Source organism: Oncorhynchus mykiss, chromosome 23, assembly GCF_057628025.1.
Source record: "Oncorhynchus mykiss isolate SJ-2025 chromosome 23, ASM5762802v1, whole genome shotgun sequence".
Taxonomy (NCBI): domain Eukaryota; kingdom Metazoa; phylum Chordata; class Actinopteri; order Salmoniformes; family Salmonidae; genus Oncorhynchus; species Oncorhynchus mykiss.
In genome coordinates, this window is record NC_143044.1 from 30804527 (window position 1) to 30825908 (window position 21382).

General features: G+C 43.1%; 2 protein-coding genes across 5 annotated transcripts; one reads left to right on the plus strand and one right to left on the minus strand.

The window, feature by feature from the left end:
• The first annotated feature begins 11064 nt into the window (after positions 1 to 11064).
• On the plus strand, positions 11065 to 16975 carry lrrc59 (leucine rich repeat containing 59). The gene is made up of 8 exons (XM_021581021.3): positions 11065 to 11318; positions 11604 to 11714; positions 11978 to 12037; positions 13137 to 13295; positions 14392 to 14496; positions 14788 to 14860; positions 15820 to 16014; positions 16113 to 16975. The coding sequence occupies exons 2-8, from the start codon at positions 11616 to 11618 to the stop codon at positions 16451 to 16453; spliced, it is 1032 nt and encodes a 343-aa protein (XP_021436696.2). The 5' UTR covers positions 11065 to 11318; positions 11604 to 11615; the 3' UTR covers positions 16454 to 16975.
• Positions 16976 to 17065: 90 nt separating this feature from the next.
• Positions 17066 to 20202, minus strand: nat9 (N-acetyltransferase 9). Of its 4 annotated transcripts, none has more exons than XM_021581023.3 (7): positions 20100 to 20202; positions 19656 to 19748; positions 19179 to 19288; positions 18824 to 18964; positions 18608 to 18667; positions 18377 to 18471; positions 17066 to 18078 (listed from the first exon to the last, which is right to left on the minus strand). In XM_021581023.3, the coding sequence occupies exons 2-7, from the start codon at positions 19730 to 19732 to the stop codon at positions 17917 to 17919; spliced, it is 645 nt and encodes a 214-aa protein (XP_021436698.1). In that variant the 5' UTR covers positions 19733 to 19748; positions 20100 to 20202; the 3' UTR covers positions 17066 to 17916. The 4 variants fall into 4 exon arrangements, with proteins under 4 accessions (XP_021436698.1, XP_090073401.1, XP_021436697.1 ...); XM_090217275.1 differs by having other exon boundaries at positions 19656 to 19744; positions 20100 to 20147; XM_021581022.3 differs by having other exon boundaries at positions 19943 to 20121.
• Between the last annotated feature and the right edge of the window lie 1180 nt (positions 20203 to 21382).

Genomic DNA, 21382 nt, shown 5'->3' on the forward strand with positions numbered 1-21382 from the left:
TATTTAACTGGGCAAGTCAGTTAAGAACATTTTTATTTTCAATTATGGCCTAGGAACGGTGGGTTAACTGCCTTGTTCAGGGGCAGAACGACAGATTTTTACCTTGTCAGCTCAGGGATTCAATCTTGCAACCTTACGGTTAACTAGTCCAAGGCTCTAACCACCTGCCTCACGAGGAGCTTGCCTGTTACACGAAATCAAATCAAATGTATTTATATAGCCCTTCGTACATCAGCTTATATCTCAAAGTGCTGTACAGAAACCAACCTAAAACCCCAAACAGCAAGCAATGCAGGTGTAGAAACACGGTGGCTAGGAAAAACTCCCTAGAAAGGCCAAAACCTAGGAAGAAACCTAGAGAGGAAACAGGCTATGAGGGGTGGCCAGTCCTCTTCTGGCTGTGCCTGGTGGAGATTATAACAGAACATGGTCAAAATGTTCAAATGTTCATAAATGACCAGCATGGTCAAATAATAATAATCACAGTGGTTGTCGAGGGTGCAGCAAGTCAGCACTTCAGGAGTAAATGTCAGTTGGCTTTTCATAGCCGATCATTAAGAGTATCTCTACCACTCCTGCTGTCTCTAGAGAGTTGATAACAGCAGGTCTGGGACAGGTAGCGCGTCCGGTGAACAGGTCAGGATTCCATAGCCGCAGGCAGAACAGTTGAAACTGGAGCAGCAGCATGGCCAGGTGGACTGGGGACAGCAAGGAGTCATCATGCCAGGTAGTCCTGAGGCATGGTCCTAGGGCTCAGGTCCTCCGAGAGAGAGAATTAGAGAGAGCATACTTAAATTCACACAGGACACCGGATAAGACAGGAGAAGTACTCCAAATATAACAAACATACCCTAGCCCCGTGACACAAACTACTGCAGCATAAATACTGGAAGCTGAGACAGGAGGGGTCAGGAGACACTATGGCCCCATCCGATGATACCCCCGGACAGGGCCAAACAGGAAGGATATAACCCCACCCACTTTGCCAAAGCACAGCCCCCACACCACTAGAGGGATATCTTCAACCACCAACTTACCATCCTGAGACAAGGCTGAGTATAGCCCACAAAGATCTCCGCCACGGCACAACCCAAGAGGGGGCGCCAACCCAGACAGGAAGATCACATCAGTGACTCAACCCACTCAAGTGACGCACCCGTCCTAGGGACGGCAGGAAAGAGCACCAGTAAGCCAGTGACTCAGCCCCTGTAATAGGGTTAGAGGCAGAGAATCCCAGTGGAAAGAGGGGAACCGGCCAGGCAGAGACAGCAAGGGTGGTTCGTTGCTCCAGAGACTTTCCGTTCACCTTCACACTCCTGGGCCAGACTACACTCAATCATATAAGCCACTGAAGAGATGAGTCTTCAGTAAAAACTTAAAGGTTGAGCTCTATAGGAGAAAGCCCTGCCTACAGCTGTTTGCTTAGAAATTCTAGGGACAATTAGGAGGCCTGCGTCTTGTGACCGTAGCATACGTGTAGGTATGTAATGCAGGACCAAATCAGAGAGATAGGTAGGAGCAAGCCCATGTAATGCTTTGTAGGTTAGCAGTAAAACCTTGAAATCAGCCCTTGCCTTAACAGGAAGCCAGTGTAGAGAGGCTAACACTGGATTAATATGATCAAATTTTTTGGTTCTAGTCAGGATTCTAGCAGCCGTATTTAGCACTAACTGAAGTTTATTTAGTGCTTTGTAATGGTTTTCTTCCGTTGAAGGAGAGGACCAAAGCGCAGCGTGGTAAGTGTCCATGGTATTTATTTAAACACATAAACTGAACACTCCATACAAAAACAATAAACGTAACGTGAATAACCAAAACCGAAAACAGTACTGTGTGGTGTAAAACACGGAAACAATCACCCACAAAAACACAGTGAAACCCAGGCTACCTAAGTATGATTCTCAATCAGAAACAACTAACGACACCTGCCTCTGATTGAGAACCATACTAGGGCGAACACAGAAAAACAACCTAGACACACAAAACATAGAATGCCCACCCAGCTCACATCCTGACCAACACTAAAACAAGAAAAACACAAAAGAACTATAGTCAGAATGTGACAAACCTAGAAGTAACAAAAGCATGGATTAATTTTTCTGCATAATTTTTGGACAGAAATTTCTGATTTTTGCAATGTTACGTAGATGGAAAAAGCTGTCCTTGAAACAGCCTTGATATGTTCGTCAAAAGAGAGATCAGGGTCCAGAGTAACGCCGATATCCTTCACAGTTTTATTTGAGACGACTGTACAACCATTAAGATTAATTGTCAGATTCAACAGAAGATCTCTTTGTTTCTTGGGACCTCGGACAAGCATCTCTGTTTTGTCCGAGTTTAAAAGTAGAAAGTTTGCAGCCATCCACTTCCTTATGTCTGAAACACAGGCATCAAGCGAGGGCAATTTTGAGGGCAATTTTGGGGCTTTACCATGTTTCATTGAAATGTACAGCTGTGTGTCATCCGCATAGCAGTGAAAGTTAACATTATGTTTTCGAATGACATCCCCTAGAGGTAAAATATATTGTGAAAGCAATAGTGGTCCTAAAACGGAACCTTGAGGAACACCAACATTTACAGTTGATTTGTCAGAGGACAAACTGATATCTTTCCGACAGATAAGATCTAAACCAGGCCATAACTTGTCCGTGTAGACCAATTTGGGTTTCCAATCTCTCCAAAAGAATGTGGTGATCGATGGTATCAAAAGCAGCAGCAGGTCTAGGAGCACGAGGACAGATGCAGAGCCTCGGTCTGATGCCATTAAAAGGTAATTTACCACCTTCACAAGTGCAGTCTCAGTGCTATGATGGGGTCTAAAACCAGACTGAAGCATTTCGTATACATTGTTTGTCTTCAGGAAGGCAGTGAGTTGCTGCGCAACAGCCTTTTCTAAAAGATTTGAGAGGAATGGAAGATTCGATATAGGCCGATAGTTTTTTATATTTTCTGGGTCAAGGTTTTGCTTTTTCAAGAGAGGCTTTATTACTGCCACTTTTAGTGAGTTTGGTACACATCCAGTGGATAGAGAGACGTTTATTATGTTTAACATAGGAGGGCCAAGCACAGGAAGCAGGTCTTTCAGTAGTTTAGTTGGAATAGGGTCCAGTATGCAGCTTGAAGGTTTAGAGGCCATGATTATTTTCATCATTGTGTCAAGAGATATAGTACTAAAACACTTGAGTGTCTCTCTTGATCCTAGGTCCTGGCAGACTCAGGACAACTGAGCTTTGAAGGAATACGCAGATTTAAAGAGGAGTCCGTAATTTGCTTTCTAATATTCATGATCTTTTCCTCAAAGAAGTTCATGAATTTATTACTGCTGAAGTGAAAGCCATCCTCACTTGGGGAATTCTGCTTTTTAGTTAGCTTTGCGACAGTATCAAAAATCAATTTCAGATTGTTCTTATTTTCCTCAATTAAGTTGGAAAAATAGGATGATTGAGCAGCAGTGAGGGCTCTTCGATACTGCACGGTACTGTCTTTCCAAGCTAGTCGGAAGACTTCCAGTTTGGTGTGGCGCCATTTCCGTTCCAATTTTCTGGAAGCTTGCTTCAGAGCTCGGGTATTGTCTGTATACCATGGAGATAGTTTCTTATGAGAAATGTTTTTAGTTTTTAGGGGTGCAACTGCATCTAGAGTATTGCGCAAGGTTAAATTGAGTTCCTCAGTTAGGTGGTTAACTGATTTTTGTCCTCTGACGTTCTTGGGTAGGCAGAGGGAGTCTGGAAGGGCATCAAGGAATCTTTGTGTTGTCTGTGAATTTATAGCACGACTTTTGATGCTACTTGGTTGGGGTCTGAGCAGATTATTTGTTGCAATTGCAAACGTAATAAAATGGTGGTCCGATAGTCCAGGATTATGAGGAAAAACAGTAAGATCCACAACATTTATTCCATGGGACTAAACTAGGTCCAGAGTATGACTGTGACAGTGAATAGGTCCAGAGACATGTTGGACAAAACCCACTGAGTCGATGATGGCTCCAAAAGCCTTTTGGGGTGGGTCTGTGGGCTTTTCCATGTGAATATTAAAGTCAGCAAAAATTTGAATATTATCTGCTATGACAACAAGGTCCGATAGGAATTCAGGGAACTCAATGAGGAACGCTGTATATGGCCCAGGAGGCCTGTAAACAGTAGCTATAAAAAGTGATTGAGTAGGCTGCATAGATTTCATGACTAGAAGCTCAAAATACTTCTTTTTTTTTTTGTAAATTGAAATTTGCTATCGTAAATGTTAGCAACACCTCCGCCTTTGCGGGATGCACGGGGGATATGTTCACTAGTGTAACCAGGAGGTGAGGCCTCATTTAACACAGTAAATTCATCAGGCTTAAGCCATGTTTCAGTCAGGCCAATCACATCAAGATTATGATCAGTGATTAGTTCATTGACTATAACTGCCTTTGAAGTAAGGGATCTAACATTAAGTAGCCCTATTTTGAGATGTGAGGTATCACGATCTCTTTCAATAATGGCAGGAATGGAGGAGGTCTTTATCCTAGTGAGATTGCTAAGGCGAACGAATGCAGTAAGAAGCCAAGGTAAGTTGCTAGCTGGCATTAAACTTATCTTATAAAAAACTATCAATCAATCAATCATAATCACTAGTTATAATCACTACTCACTACTATACATGGTTGATGATATTACTAGTTTATCTAGCGTGTCCTGCGTTGCATATAATCGATGCGGTGCTCATTCGCGAAAAAGGACTGTCAATGCTCCAATGTGTACCTAACCATAAACATCAATGCCTTTTTCAAAATCAACACACAGAAGTATATATTTTTAGACCTGCATATTTAGCTAAAAGAAATCCAGGCAATATTAACCAGGTGAAATTGTGTCACTTCTCTTGCGTTCATTGCACGCAGAGTCAGTGTATATGCAACAGTTTGGGCCGTCTGGCTCATTGCGAACTAATTTGCCAGAATTTTACGTAATTATGACATAACATTGAAGGTTGGGCAATGTAACAGGAATAATTAGACTTAGGGATGCCATCCGTTAGATGAAATACGGAACGGCTCCGTATTTCACTGAAAGAATAAACGTTTTGTTTTCGAAATGATAGTTTCCGGATTCTACCATATTAATGACCTAAAGCTCGTATTTATGTGTGTTATGTTATGATTAAGTCTATGATTTGATAGAGCAGTCTGACTGAGCGATGGTAAGTAGCAGCAGGCTCGTAAGAATTCATTCAAACAGCACTTTAGTGCATTTTGCCAGCAGCTCTTCGCAATGCTTCAAGCCTGTCAACTCCCGAGATTAGGCTGGTGTCAACGATGTGAAATGGCTAGCTAGTTAGCGGGGTGAGCGCAAATAGCGTTTCAAACGTCACTCGTAGTAGTAGTAGTTATTGCTCTGCATGGGTAACGCTGCTTCGAGGGTGGCTGTTGTCAATGTGTTCCTGGTTCGAGCCCAGGTAGGGGCGAGGATAGGGATGGAAGCTATACTGTTACACTGGCAATACTAAAGTGCCTATAAGAACATCCAATAGTCAAAGGTATATGAAATACAATACTTCTGGAGAGAGTTTGCTGCACTGAAAGTAAAGGGGCTGAATAATTTTGCACGCCCAATTTTTCAGTTTTTGATTTGTTAAAAAAGTTTGAAATATCCAATAAATGTCGTTCCACTTCATGATTGTGTCCCACTTGTTGTTGATTCTTCACAAAAAAATACAGTTTTATATCTTTATGTTTGAAGCCTGAAATGTGGCAAAAGGTCGCAAAGTTCAAGAGGGCCGAATACTTTCGCAAGGCACTGTATAATGTATTTTGTTAGGGTGGTGTCGGAGGTGTAACTGCGTTGGAACTGTCAAATCCACTAGGGGCTCCTGACATTCCTATCGCGGACATTGCCATTGGAAGCACCAAGTCCTATTAGTAGAAATCTAATCTCTTGTGGACAGACTACATAAGCAAGATTTTAGTTTTGGCCCAACTAACAATTCTAGGGAGAGAGAATTTTTTTTGTAATGTTCCCCTGATGTTTGAGTGTCCAATTTTCTGTTAGTTAGAAGAACATTCTATGTATGTTAGCAAAAACCTCCTGAGAACCCATTTAGCATGTTTTGTCATTGGAGTTAGGAGAACATTCAATATTAATGTTCTAGATATGTTTAATGGGACATTGCAAAAACATTCATGTGTCCAGTTTTATGAGAGTAAGGAGAATATTCCAACGACATCACAACAAACGTAACAGAACATGGTTGCCATGTTCTCAGAATAAAGATATTTATGTTCTAGACACCTTTCATGTGACATTGCAAGAACATTCCAACCTGAACACATCACCCTTTGTTACTGTTGCCAAGCCCATCAAGGCCCTGATTGGTGGACCGTTGATCCATTCACAGCTCTTTGTCTGTTGTCAAGGTTAGGTACAGCCACAAACAGTGCTTTCAACTTATTTGACACACTTTCACATCAAATCAAACTTTGTCACATGCGCCGAATACAACAAGTGTAGACCTTACCTAATGCTCACTTACAAGCCCTTACCCAACAATGCAGTTCAAGAAGAGTTAAGAAAATATTTACCAAGTAAACTATATAAAACTATATCAAAACATCAAAAAATGTAGTTTTTTTAAATGATACAAAAATAATAAAAGTAACACAATAACATTACAATAACAAAGCTATATACAGGGGGAACCAGTACTGAGTCAGTGTGCGGTGGTACAGGTTAGTTTAGGTAATTTATTAATGTAGTAGGTAGGGGTGAAGTGACTATGCGTAGATAATAAAACAGTGAGTAGCAGCAGTGTATAAAACAAATGGAGGGGGGGTCAATGTAATAGTCCAGTGGCCATTTGATTAATTGTTCAGCAGTCTTATGGCTTGGGGGTAGAAGCTGTTAAGGAGCCTTTTGGTCCTAGACTTGGCGCTCCGGTACTGCTTGCCATGTGGTAGCAGAGAAAACAGTCTTATGACTTGGGTGACTGGAGTCTCTGACAATTTTATGGGCTTTCCTCTGACACCGCCTATTATATAGGTCCTGGATGGCAGGAAGCTGGGCCGTACACACTACCCTCTGTAGCGCCTTACAGATGTAAGTACAGATGCCGAGCAGTTGCCATACCAGGTGGTGATGCAACTGGTCAGGATGCTCTCGATCGTGCAGCTGTAGAACTATTGAGGATCTGGGGACCCATGCCAGATCTTTTCAGTCTCCTGAAGGGGAAAAGTTTTTGTCATGCCCTCTTCACGACTGTCTTGGTGTGTTTGGACCATGATCGCTTGTTGGTGATGTGGACACCAAGGAACTTGAAACTCTCGACTCTCTCCACTACAGCCCCGTTGATGTTAATGGAGGCCTGTTTGGCCCACCTTTTCCAGCTCCTTTGTCTTGCTCACATTGAGGGAGAGGTTGTTGTCCTGGCACCACACTGCCAGTTCTCTGACCTCCTCCCTTTAGGCTGTCTAATTGTTGTCAGTGATCAGGCCACTGTTGTGTCGTCAGCAAACTTAATGATGGTGTTGGAGTCGTGTTTGGCCCTGCAGTCGTGGGTGAACAGGGAGTACAGGAAGGGACTAAGTACATATCCCTGAGGGGCCCCAGTGTTGAGGGTCAGCGTGGCAGACGTGTTGTTGCCTACCCTTACCAGCTGGGGGTGGCCCGTCAGGTAGTCCAGGATCCAGTTGCAGAGGGAGGTGTTTAGTCTCAGGGTCATTAGCTTTGTGATGAGCTTCGTGGGCACTATGGTGTTGAACGCTGAGTTGTAGCCAATGAACAGCATTCTCACATAGGTGTTCCTTTTGTCCAGGTGGGAAAGGGCAGTGTGGAGTGCATTTGAGATTGTGTCATCTGTGGATCTGTTGGGGCGCTATGCGAATTGGAGTGGGTCTAGGGTATCCAGGAGGATGCTGTTGATGTGAGCCATAACCAGCCTTTCAAAGCACTTCATGGCTACCGACGTGAGTGCTACGGGGCGGAAATCATTTAGGCCGGTTACCTTCCGCTTCTGTGGGCACAGGGACTATGGTGGTCTGCTTGAAACATGTAGATATTACAGACTCAGTCAGGGAGAGGTTGAAAATGTCAGTGAAGACACTTGCCAGTTGGTCCACGCATGCTTTGAGTACACGTCCTGGTAATCCATCTGGCCCCGTGGCTTTGTGAATGCTGACCTGTTTAAAGGTCTTGCTCACATCGGCTACCGAGAGCGTTATCACACAGTCATCCAGAACAGCTGGTGTTCTCGTGCATGCTTCAGTGTTGCTTCCCTTGAAGCGAGCATAAAAAGCATTTAGCTCATCTGGTAGGCTCGAGTCACTGGATTAGTCCCGCTCCTTGAAAGTGGCAGCTCTAGCCTTTAGCTCAATGTGGATGTTGCCTGTAATGCATGGCTTCTGATTGGGATATGTACATACGGTCACTGTGGGGACGTCGGGGCTAAGAACAGCCCTTAGCCGGGGTTTATTGGTCATATACCACACCCCCTTGTGCCTTATTGCTGTCATGCCCTGACCTTAGTTATCTTTGTTTTCTTTATTATTTTGGTTAGGTCAGGGTGTGACAAGGGTGGTTGGTTTAGTTTTTGTATTGTCTATGTGTAAGTTGCCTGTCAGCACTCGTGTCTCATAGCTTCACGTTCGTTTTGTTGTTTTGTTAGTTTTGTTCAGTGTTCGTTTCCTTCATTAAAAGAAGAATGTATGCTTATCACACTGTGCCTTGGTCTCATCAATATGACGAACGTGACAATTGCTTAAATATATAGGTCCATTATCATTTCTACATTCTTTCTATCTGTTTTTTTTAGGGATGCAAGTTAGGGATGCACTGATATTGAAGTTCTGGGCCAATACTCATTTTATGGCCTTTTTAACCATTCTAGCACAGATACAAACTGCAACCCAGTGTATATGTTCATAAGGCTAATAAGAAAATATGTACAATTACTTTTTACAGGATTGTTTTTGTATTTGCATCAAAAAGTGAGTGAAATGCATCAGAAAGGTATTGAAAAGTTTGGCAAAACATTTAGGTAATAATTGTGTGTGTAGAAAAACATATCTGCATTGTTTTCAATTGCGGTTTTGTCACAATCCCTTCTAATGTGTCTTGTGGCCATGTGAGGGAAATAGAAGACATGTACGTGTTCCTGAGAGTCTTTGCTTTCAGGAATGGGGTAATTAATATTAAGTAATTGCATCAATCGTTCAAAAGCTAGAGCTAAATTCGGAGGAAGAAAACAGAAACCACTCCATTTGTCACAACCGCTAATGGTGTACATCAGAGGTTACTCACGAGTGGAGGAGGACCTTCAGCAGAGGAGAAAGGCAAGACAACAAAAATTAACAAAATGATGCCAAGTTCATGAGACCCCCTGATGAGGTGAGGCACCAGGCGATTCCCTAGGTTGCGTAACGGTAAGACCGCCTCTGTGGACAAGGAGAGCCTCATTTCATACAAGCACAGTTTTTTTTCCACTTTTCCTCTCCTCAATTAACTTAGTAACACACGTACTCTATGTCTACTACTTCTATAGATCATGTTAAGTGCATTCATGACTGTTCATTATTCCTCCTAACTTATTTTAACAATGAAAGTCAGTTAAGAACAAATTCTTATTGACAATGACGGCCTACCCCGTACAAAGCTGGGGCAATTGGACTCCCAATCACAGCCAGATGTGATGCAGCCTGGATTTGAACCAAGAACTGCAGTAATGCCTCTTGCACTGAGATGCAGTGCCTTAGACCACTGAGCCACTCAGGAGCCCATAATAATCCCATAATGCATCACATAGATGTGGATAACCGAACTGTGCTGTATAGCTGACAGGAGCTGTTTTTGTTCTGGATCACCTTCCAAACTTTTCTTACCTGGGGTTAGAGATAGGTGACCCTATAGCTAATTTTGGATGTCAATAACTGCATGTATTATCAGTGTGTGTATTGTTCATCTCCAAGGACATCCTGACAATCTACCACAGCATGATAACAACTCACCTGGACTACTCTGCTCACAGGAGGCTGCTGAGGGGAGAACAGCTGACAATAATGAACAGAACGGAGCAAATGGAATGGCATCAAACACCAGGAATGTTTGTTGTATTTGTTACCACCTACTTTGCTCCAGTCATTACCACGAGCCCGTTCTCCACAATTAAGGTGCCACCAATCTCTTGTGACTGTACCACAGTATGGCGTCCCTGCCTACGTCAATGCAATGAGACAGGTTTTAACCAGCTACAGCGTATCATCAACAGGGCCGCTCGTATCAAGACTGGGCATTCATGGAAGGAAAACATATAAACAGAGGTTCTTCTGCAAAAATATGTAATCCAACCACTGACGGACAGGATCCATTACAACAGCCTAGTGACTGTTTTCAAGGCGACACAGCACAAACTGCCTGAATACGTCAGATCTGTTCAGGTGGGAGTCTCCACCCATCCATGGAATGGCAAATGGTATGTTTTTGATATCATTCCACTAATTGCCACTCCAGCCATTACCACAAGCCCGTCCTCCCCAATTAAGGTGCCCAAACCTCCTGTGCTGTATATGCTTCTGTGTATGGTGTGTTTTAATTGATTCTCTGGAACCCAAGACTCCCTGGAAAACAATTGTTACTGAGTGGACTATCCTGGCTAAATAAATACAAATTAAGAAAATATCAATGTACCTGCCTAGTGGTTAGAGCACCAGGCCAGTAACCAAAAGGTTGCTGGATTGAATCCCCTAGCTGACAAGGTAAAAATCTGCCATTCTGCCCCGAGCAAGGCAGTTAACCCACTGTTCCCTGGAGGCCAAAGATGTGGATGTCGATTAAGGCAGCCCGCTGCACCTCTCTGATTCAGAGGGATTGGGTTAAATGCGGAAGACATATTTCAGTTAAAGGCATTCAGTTGTACAACGGACAAGGTATTTCCCTTTCAAGCACTATAGAAAACAACTTTGTTCCTGGTTATAATAAACTGTGTGCTTTTCATGTCATTTTTCAACTAAATAATTGTATTGTAGACTATGCTAAACATAAAAATAAATAAAAAACTTCCTGTGTGTGTGTTCGTGTGAGAAACTTGCCAGTTGCTCCTCCAAAGCTGTAGGTGGCGATAATGCTCTGAAATGTCACGTCATTGCCCCACCGCCAACTGGACTGCGAGTTCAATCAATGACGTGGAATTTTCATTGTAACAACTAACGCCACACAAATGATATTTGTCAGCGATTTAATCGCACTGTACGAATATTTTGCCAACTGTCTTTAAAGTAGAGATTCGTGTAGTATTTATTAGTAGGAATAGAAGGTCTGAGACGCTTAAACGGTTGTGATATCGCAGTGAAACATGTGAGTACTTTGACTAACGTTACCAAGAAAAGGTTACTTTGCTGTGGTGTCACTGTAGCGACCAACAAAAGAAAGTCAATTTGCAGCTAACTAACGTTACTCAGTTTAGCTAAGAAGTGATTACAACGACAGTAAAATAATAACATTGCAACAACGTAGTTTACGTTAAATAGCTTGTTGGCTAGGTGGGCTACAGCAGCTAGCAAACCATAATCACCATGTCAGTTAGCTAGTCTATTAGCTATGAAAGTTTCTGTTTACAAAATCGTGTGTATTCTCCCCCAGCCAAAACTCAGGATGAGTAAGAACAAGGTGTTGAATCTGAAGGACAAAATCGATGGCAACGAGATGGATCTGAGTCTCTGTAACCTCACTGAAGTTCCTGTTAAAGAACTAGTAGGCCCACAACGACACACACATTACCTTTATAAAGCCATATATTGTAAGCAACAGTGGAAGCTGGTGGAATGAGCTACAGGAGGACAGGCTCATTATAATGGCTGGAATATGACAAATGGAATGGAGTCAAACGTGTGGTTTCCATGTGTTTGATACCGTTCCATTTATTCCATTCCATCCATTACAATGAGCCTGTCCTCCTTCCACAAGGCGCAACTAGTATGGAATAGTCATGTTGTCATACACATGTGTGTTTTCAGGCTGCCTTCCCTAAAGTCACAGTCCTGGACCTGTCCTGCAACAATATCACCTCCCTGCCTGTGAGTAACCTTGAGTTAACCTAGTCCCAAAGGTGGTGATTCTTTCCATTGTGTACAGCATAGCCAGACACATTTACATAGAAAAAACAATGTATGCGAGAAAGGGTGGTGGAAACCCCTTAATGCCCAAATATTGATATAATAACCATCATATAGAAGCAAACTTGAAGTCACGCGATGACATTTGTGTGGTCCTCCCAGTACAAAGCATGCAGTTTATTAGGCTTCAGATAAAATATGTGATGATCAACTTCACAGGATGGTGAAAGTGCACGGTGATGAGTTTGTTGCTCCTTTCCAATAAATATTGAGGGTCTTATTCAGGTGACATGATCGATCTATCTTTGGCAGCCGTTTGACAAGTAAAAATAATCTCTTATCCATTTGAATCTCATTTTGTAGGCTAGCCTACCAGCACTGTATCTGCGAGCTGTGGGCTATGCACACTTTCCAAGACCAGAGTGGGCACATTTGCTATTTAACGCAACAGTTTGTGACAAAATTATCGGTAGAGTTGGAAACACATTTAACTTTTTATTTGGTACATGAAAATGTAAATGATTTAAAGTATATTTTATGTGCACTACGTCATCACACACTGCTTTTTATCCGCAACAAGTCAGTTTGGTGAGAAAACGTGCATATTTACTTTATGCAGATTTTAGAATATTTGCATGAAAATCTGTCGCCAATTGGATGGAAACTGCAGTCTGATTTATTAGGCAAGAATGAACCCAGCTCCAAAGCCAAATGCTTGTCACCACAGCCTTCAGTTCGGTCAGTTGTGTTAGTGCTGGGCTGGAACTAAAGCCTGCTCACCCTGTTGCTCCCGCCTGAAGACAACTGGCTAATGTCACTGACTAATGTATAGTAGCCAACCCAGCTGGATGGTCAAGGAGTTGTACTATAATGAAGTAAAGGAGGAGAGATGTGGGTAGAGCAGGAGAGAAGACGCGTAGGGGGTAGCAGAAGTAGTGTACAGTACCTTGAGTGTTGAAATTGTGCAGACATTCCACTGTCTCCTGTCAGTGGATCATTGCAATAGGAGTGGAGAGATGATTATTACACTGTACATAATAGTATGTGTGTGTGTCTCCAGCTGGAGTTCTGCAGCCTGAGTCACTTGGTCAAGGTGGACCTTAGTAAGAACCTCATGACCGTTCTACCTGATGATCTGGGTCGCCTTGGCAACCTGCAACACCTGGACCTGTACAACAACAAGCTGACCATTCTGCCTGTCAGCTTCTCCCAGCTCAAGGTGGGTAACAAACACACACACACACACTAGGGCTGGGAATTGCCAGGGACCTCACAATACTAAAACGCATCTAATCACTGAACATAACATTTTTTAATGGGGAAGCATGTTTCACCATTGTAAGCCATGTTACAGAAAGACACAGATAATGAAACATATCTGCCTGGGTGTAGTAGTTAGTTCCCATCATCACCAAGCTCTTCTAGAGTAATAGTTATAGCAGGCAAACTACAGCACAATATAAGGCCCATTTTCATTGATGCAATTCTGCTGGAAATAAGTTGGACTAAGAACTAGAGAGAATGTATTCAAAGCAATCACCAGTATGTGGAAATGCTGCTGACTTGGCAAAATTAGTTGGTGATGTAAATAAGAGGAAAAATAGACCTTTCTCAAACATCAGGACCTGCTTATTTGATTGTGGTAACGTCTCATAGTGTTCCCATGCTTCAAGCTTCAAATTTGTATTTTTTTTTACCTTTATTTAACCAGGCATGTCAGTTAAGAACAAATTCTTATTTTCAATGACTGCCTAGGAACAATGGGTTAACTGCCTGTTCAGGGGCAGAACGACAGATTTGTACCTTGTCAGCTCGGGGGTTTGAACTTGCAACCTTTTGGTTCCTAGTCCAACGCTCTAACCACTAGGCTACCCCTAAAGTCCCTTTATTCTCCTGGCATTTTCGACACTATTATTCATTAACAACATCATCATTAGTATAGTAATCTGCTTCTATAATATATAGTCACATTTACTGATAACTTTTTGGCAGAAACATTAGTAAAGCCCTGGGAATAAACTTTGAATCTGACCATCAACAGTAGGAAAGGCTAACTGTAATCAACCAATTATAATGTTTTACAACAATCAGAAATGTCTATTGTTAGTTCATTACAAACAGGTTTAAAAACAATGAGTCATACTTTCATGAACAAGACTATACAGTCAACTCTACAATAAGGATAAGCCAGCTATCTTTGAACTCTGTAAACTCCAACATGACCACAGTGGCATATGGACAGAGGTTGAAGACAGAAAACAATTCACACAATCTCAACAGGCTTATTTTTTGTTGTTGTGTGTGTGTGTGTGTAGAACCTGAAGTGGCTGGATCTAAAGGACAACCCTCTGGAAATCAACCTGGCGAAAGCTGCAGGAGACTGTCTGGATGAGAAACAGTGTAAACAATGTGCTGCCAGGGTAAGACTGGGAGGGAGGCGGTGGGAAGGGAGGCAGAGGGAAGTAGAGGAGATTCCACAACTCTTGGAGGACAATGGAAGTTGATAATAAAGCTTATTCATTGTTAAAAGAAGCAGAGGGAGGTAGGGAGGAAAATATGGACTGAGGGAGAGAATAAGAGGTAGGAAGGGAAGTAGAGATAAAGAAATTAGAAATTAAGGGAGAATGGGAGAGGAAGGAAATGTTGGGACAGACTAGGGTTATTTGGTTCCAGCATGGTGCAATATCATTTAGACTACAATATGATTGTAGGTTCTCCAGCACATGAGGATCCTTCAGGACGAGGTGGACAAAGAGAGGGAGCGGCGCTTCCTAAAGGACAAAGGTGGGTATTACAATGCAGGTGCCAGTGGTCAGTCAACCTAGGTCTGTGTCCTGAATGACACCCAATTCCTTATGTTGTGCAGTACTTATGACGAAAGCATAGTGCACTACTTTTGACCAGAGCCCTATGTAGGGAATAGGCTGCCATTTCCTGCCCTAGTGGCTATGGGTTCGCTCGTGTTATTTCATAGTGTTTTAACATTGTTAGCACAGAGCAGCTGATATTACTGACTATATAGCTTTCCATGCTTATAGTGTTCAAAAACATTATTATTCCTCACTGGGTAATCATTGAATGAGACAAAAAACGTTAATGGAAGCTGCGGGGCAGGAACACCTGCTCTTTCCATGACATGGACTGACCAGGTGAAAGCGATCTCTTATTGATATCACCTGTTAAATCCACTTCAGTGTAGATGAAGGGGAAGAGACAGGTTAAAGAAGGATTTTTAAGCCTTGAGAGAATTGAGACATATATTGTGTGCGTGCCATTCAGAGGGTGAATGGGCAAGACAAAATATTTAAGTGCCTTTGAACGGGGTATGGTAGTAGGTGCCAGTCGCACCAGTTTGAGTGTGTCAAGAACTGCAACACTGCTGGGTTTTTCAAACTCTCAATAGTTTCTCGTGTATATCAAGAATGGTTCACCTCTCAAAGGACATCCAGTCAACTTGACACAAGCATTGGAGTCAACATGGGCCAGCATTCCTGTGGAACGCTTGACACCTCAAGAGTCCATGCCTCGACGAATTGAGGCTGTTCTGCGGGCAAAAGGGGGTGCAACTCAATATTAGGAAGGTGTTTCTAATATTTTGTACACTCAGTACATTGAACATGATAGAAAGTGAACATCAAAGCTTAAGAGTTTCAATCTTGTTACAGTTTGGGTTCGGGATATAAACTGATTGGGACATTTGTAACTTAATCTGTTTTCTTTCGTCCATCCCTCCATCGCTTTAGAACTGGAGAAGAAGAAAGAGACGAAGCAGAGAGAGAGGGAGGCGAAAGAGAAGGAGTCGCGTAAACGAGACAAGGCAGAGGAGAAGGAGAGGAAGAGGAAGGAGTACCACGCTCACATGGCTGCCTTGGCCATCCAGGAACAGAAGAATAAGAGAAAAGAGGAGAAGAAAAAGAGGAATGGACAGATAGCAGCAGGTATGCAATGGGAGTGTTCCAGGTTGTTCTTAATGTAGTCGTGCAGCTCACATGTTGACTACACAGCACACGTCACTTACTCCCATCTCTCTCTCCAGATAAGAAAGCAGCTGAATCCGCCCCCAAAGCCCGAAGACGCTCTCTTATTGGCCTGCTGTTCAAGCTCCTCCTGCTGGGATTGGCTGGCGTCGTGGGGGTGTGTCAACTAACGGGGCTAAAGGAGGAGGCAGTCTGTGTGCCAATCAATGTTGCTGTGGATGACAGCCTCTCCTGGGTCCGGGAACAGGAAGTAGATGTAAGAGTCAGAAAGCTGGTGGAGGAAGTGGATATCAGAGCCAGAGAGCTGCTGCAGAAACTGTCCTCTCTGGTGCCACAACTCTTGGAGCCGCTCGGAGTCGTACCCACGGCAACGGAACCCGTGGAAACGGTAGAAAACTGAGGATGAACTGACGAGAATGAAAAATGGACGATCAGCTTAAATTCCCATGGAATTGTCCTGTCGTCGCTCCTGGTTTCCCCTCTTTGTATGCGCTCTGTTTTTAACCAGTGGCTGTCTGCGTCAAAATTCACTTACACCCTAGTTCCCTACAGTATGTGACTAGTCCAAAATAGTGCACTATTAAAAAGGAATAGGGTGTGATTGGAGACTTGCCCTGTGACACATGCACACTCCCAAGTCAACTCCCAGCCACTGTAGATCTGGATAGGTGTACTGGCATTCAATATGATGGAAATTCACTTGCCTAATAGAGGGCAAGATGAAGCAACTATATACTGCTTATACCTGTCCTATTCCTTTCAAGTCTACACTGGTGTAAAAGGTGGGGGTTGATTTGGGATTGGGCAATAGTGACAGGCCCCGCCTGTGCATCTTAGATCTGGGGTAAATTGGCTACACTCTTTTGTAATGCATCATCTCTGCTCAAGGACTGTCAACATTAATAAATGGCTATAAGCTTGAGAATGGTCTTTGTTTAGAGACGTATACATGAGAATGGAGCATCATGGCATGCCTCAGTTGATTGAATCAATGGAAAACCCATAAATATAATTGGGGGAAAAACCTCTTACCACTTTGGCAATTTTAATATCTACATAGTACATTTGTAGAGTTACAAAACACTGACAAACAACCTTGGACGGCAAATATAAGTTTCTGTAAAAATAAAAGACGTAAGACACTTGACACGATTGGAATAGGTAGATGACTACTGACTGACTACAAGCTCTACAATACATTATCATCCAAGCAAAATACAAATAACTTTGTCCCATTATATGGGTGAAAACTGTGTTTCTGACAGGGCGTATCACCATCAGAAAATCTACTGTGCTCTGTGGAGTCTAGATAGCAAGCGTGAATAGAGTTCAGGGAATTGTTTTTAGACCCACCGAGTAGCCATTAACTCTTATTATGGTTATTAAATTTGAGGCCTGGAGTTTTCCCCGGCCATGTATAAACAACAAAGTTCCGTTCAACGGTAGCCTATAGCAGCCACAGGCCATGGGGTCCTTCGCCCAATTAAACTCTCCATTCCAGGTATTCGACTGTACCCAGAATGCCTTTGTCTGACAGGAGGAAGTTGCCCCTAAGCGCTGATCTAGGGTCAGTCTTACATTCCCTCCCTAATGGTTAAGATTGGGGGATGGGGTGCTGATCCTAGATCTGTGCCTAAGCGCATCTTCTACCAAAGCCAAATTCTGTTTCTTCTCCTCGAAGTGTGCACCTGTACACTGCCCCTTCCCCCTATGGATTTAAAAGGAATGGACAGATGTAGGAAATGTGTTAAAGTCCCTCTAGTCTAACCCATGATTACACCCATCCAATGCTTTCTAAATGAGGGGGGAGTGAATGAACGCACACTTCGGGAAGGAGGGTAGCGAATCTGTAGCAGCAGTGGTTCACAGGGTGGCGTGTGACGACGTCACTTCCTGCCGGCTGTCCCGGTCCTTCCTGTACTCTCTCTCCTGCATGAAGGCCATGTCCCCCAGCAGCCGGGTCCGCACCGCCTGGTCCACCGTCATGCCCAGGGTGACCTCCCGGAACACCTCGCTCACTGACAGCTGCAGGGGGCAGAAGTCAAGGGCTAGGGGTTAGGGTGAATATACAGCTACAAGAGTATCATACTTTGGAAAAGACCTAGAGAAATGAGGTACTCTGACTGCATATACAATAAATACACTTGAACAATTTCAGTGTTTTCAACGTAGCCATTGAGTTGGGGAAACTGAACTGATATACAGAGCTATAATAATCCCTCTTTAAATAACTAAAGTAAGGATGACCAACATATTGCAGTTGTTTATAAAGGTTTCCCCTAGGTGGGGATGTGATTAACACCACATATAAAACCCTGCTTACCTCGTGGAAGTGGAACCTTTTGAACATGGCAATGCTGACTTTGTTGTCCAGGCCGATCTTTGCCTCAAACTTCCGGATCCCAAGTTTGGTCACCCCTGACAACGGAACACAGCACAGCTGTTACTATGGCAGCACAATCACAAGGTTCCAAAACCCTGATTCTAAATTCCAAACGTTTTAACATCTCAATATTAATCTAAATTTATGTCATAGTGAAATATCTGTACGTACCATAGCAGATCATCATCCGTGTGACCTCTTTTCCCAGGCCTTTGCCTCTGTAACTGGGCTCTACACAGGACATGCAAAAGCTGTGTAACTGATACAAAACCAGGAGTATGTGACCAATTATATTAATTGACAAACTGAGTACAAACAAGGAACAAGTGAACTTGTGCACCCTTGTTGTAGCATGTTTATTACACATTTATTATAGGTGTGTGTGACCTGCGATCATGATCTCCAGCTCAGCGAGGGAGGAGTCACTGGGGTCCGTCAGGAAGATGTTGACATCTCCCACCATGCACTGCTCTTCCTGTACGGCAGGGTCCGCCCACCGTTGTTTATCCAGGATGATGAAGGTGCACTCTGAAAAACAGAGTTTGGGAATCAAAACAAACTAAAAAATGTATTTTAAAATCCCCTTTACTGGGTCAAGACCCTACATTACATGAAACATTCATGAGAGAGAGAGCAAGACAGAGTGACTACAATAAGGGCGTTAAAGTGTAGAGACCATCCTAAAGAGCGCCTTAAAATACCACAGCTTGTGTGTGTGTGAGAGTGTATGACGAAGGCTCACTGTCATCATCCTCCCTCCAGCTCCTCTGCATGTCATACTCCTGCTCTAGAGTCAGCGGCTCAGATGCAGTCAGCTGCTGCAGCTCAGGACAGCCCATCCACTGGTGGTACCTGTCATGGAGAGGTAGATAAGATACATGGAGAGGTAGATAAGATACATGCACAGGTCACGGGTGCAGAAAGGGACAGGTAGATACAGATAAGACATCAGGAGAGCTGATCCACGGGTAGTAGCTGCAACCACACAGACGGGAAAACAGGTAGATAAAAGGTAAATGGTGAAAAACAGATGCAGGTAAATAATGTATAAGTGCAAGCCTATACAATAAACTACTGCTAGTTATTACATTCTGCAACAACAGAACGTAATCTTTGTATAGGATGCAACAAAACAAACACAATGAATACGTGATTTCACGACTAGAATAAGCAATTACAGCGGGACAATCAATTGAACAAATTACAGTTTTTTTCCTACCTGGGTACATGATCTGCGTTGTAAGGCACCAGTACGACGCTTTTCCCCTCCAGTAAGGTATCTTCGTTTATTCTCATGATGAGTGTTACCTGACTGACACGACAGGCGACACAAACATAAGCTAACGTTAGTTATCTAGCTAACTATCCGTCTGCTATGGATAATTGTATGTTATTTGCTGACAAAGCATTTATTTGGATTTTCTTTCGTTGGAACAGCTAGCTAGAGACAACTTCACAAGCTAGCTTTTCATTCATGTCAGCAAAACTAGGCAGCTAGCTACTTACTAGCTAACTAGACGTAATCTCATTGGCATTTGTTAGATATGCTGTTGATGAGATCTTTCATGAGAGACTTTCCATAACGAAATCTGTGCCATGTTGTCATGTTTTAGTAGCTAACGTTACAGTTGTCAGTTTTCTAGCTAACTAACTGGCTACTTACCTCTGAAAAAATAGCTACTTCCTTATTCTTCTTCTATTATATCATGGCGGTCCGCAAACATACGTTTAAGGTGCATGCCGCCACCTACTGTTCTGGAGTGTGCGATCAATCATGGCTGCAGTCCAAACTCCAGGGCTGCATTCCAAACACTTAAAAGACACACCCTATCCCCTCAGCCCTCAAATGAAGTGGACACGTCTGATTTGAGGGTTTAGGGCCGAGGGCTGTCGACTTTTGAGTTTGAAATGCAGCCTAAGGTTGTGTTTCAAAGTCATAAAAGACACACCCTCGTCCACTTACCCTCACCTTATGCCCTTTGGGAATCCCCGCGGGCCATATGTGGAGGCAAATGTTTGAGGTTTTTAATATGATAACTGATGATCAATGGGCACCACTGTTGTCTGTAAATTGACCCTGCTTACTAGAAGTTTAGATAGCTGGCCAGTAGACTAACACACAATGTTAAAAAATATATATATATTGCTGACATGGGCTAGTTGAGTGACTGTCGATACATTGTCGATACATTTCAAAATTACACATTGCATATTCTATTACTTTAACTCTCAACAGTAAGTTGAGAGCCCGACTGAGTAACTAAAAAATAAATAAATTGGTCCCAGGCCTACATAAGGGCGCCCTGCAGCCGCAAATGTATTACAAATAATAGACAGAAATACCTTAGTTAAGTAAGTAAATATCCTTTGCTGTGAGACTCAAAATTGAGCTCAGGTGCATGCTGTTTCCATTGATCATCCTTGAAGTCCACCTGTGGTAAATTATATTGATTGGACATGATTTGGAAAGGCACACACCTGTCAACTGTCCTGCTAAACCAAGCCATGAAGTTGAAGGAATTGTCGTAGAGCTCCGAGACAGGATTGTGTCGAGGCACAGATCTGGGGAAGGTCCCCAAGAACACAGCGGCCTCCATCATTCTTAAATGGAAGAAGTTTGGAACCACCAAGATTCTTCAAGAGCTGGCCGCCTGGCCAAACTGAGCAATCGGAGTAGAAGGGCCTTGGTCAGGGCGGTGACCAAGAACCCGATGGTCAGTCTGACAGAGCTCCAGAGTTCCTCTGTGGATATGGGAGAACCTTCCAGAAGGACAACCATCTTTGCAGCACTCCACCAATCAGGCCTTTACACTAGAGTGGCCAGATGGAAGCAGAGAATTAGGCCTACTACACATTATACCTTGCCATGCACTGCATTCTTCTGCTGCAACTCCATCATAGTCCTTCTCTGCATGCATCTCCAACACATTTGTAGTTTAAATTATG

Bases quoted from the DNA above. Each gene is read 5' to 3' on its own strand.
- lrrc59 (XM_021581021.3), top strand. From the start codon at position 11,616: ATGAGTAAGAACAAGGTGTTGAATCTGAAGGACAAAATCGATGGCAAC. The intron at 14,497-14,787 runs GTAAGACTGGGA...ATATGATTGTAG, and splicing joins GTAAACAATGTGCTGCCAGG to GTTCTCCAGCACATGAGGAT. The intron at 14,861-15,819 runs GTGGGTATTACA...CCATCGCTTTAG, and splicing joins GCGCTTCCTAAAGGACAAAG to AACTGGAGAAGAAGAAAGAG.
- nat9 (XM_021581022.3), bottom strand. From the start codon at position 19,971: ATGCCAATGAGATTACGTCTAGTTAGCTA. The intron at 19,749-19,942 runs GTAAGTAGCTAG...CTGTCGTGTCAG, and splicing joins AGATTACGTCTAGTTAGCTA to TCAGGTAACACTCATCATGA. The intron at 19,289-19,655 runs GTAGGAAAAAAA...TCTCCATGACAG, and splicing joins AACGCAGATCATGTACCCAG to GTACCACCAGTGGATGGGCT.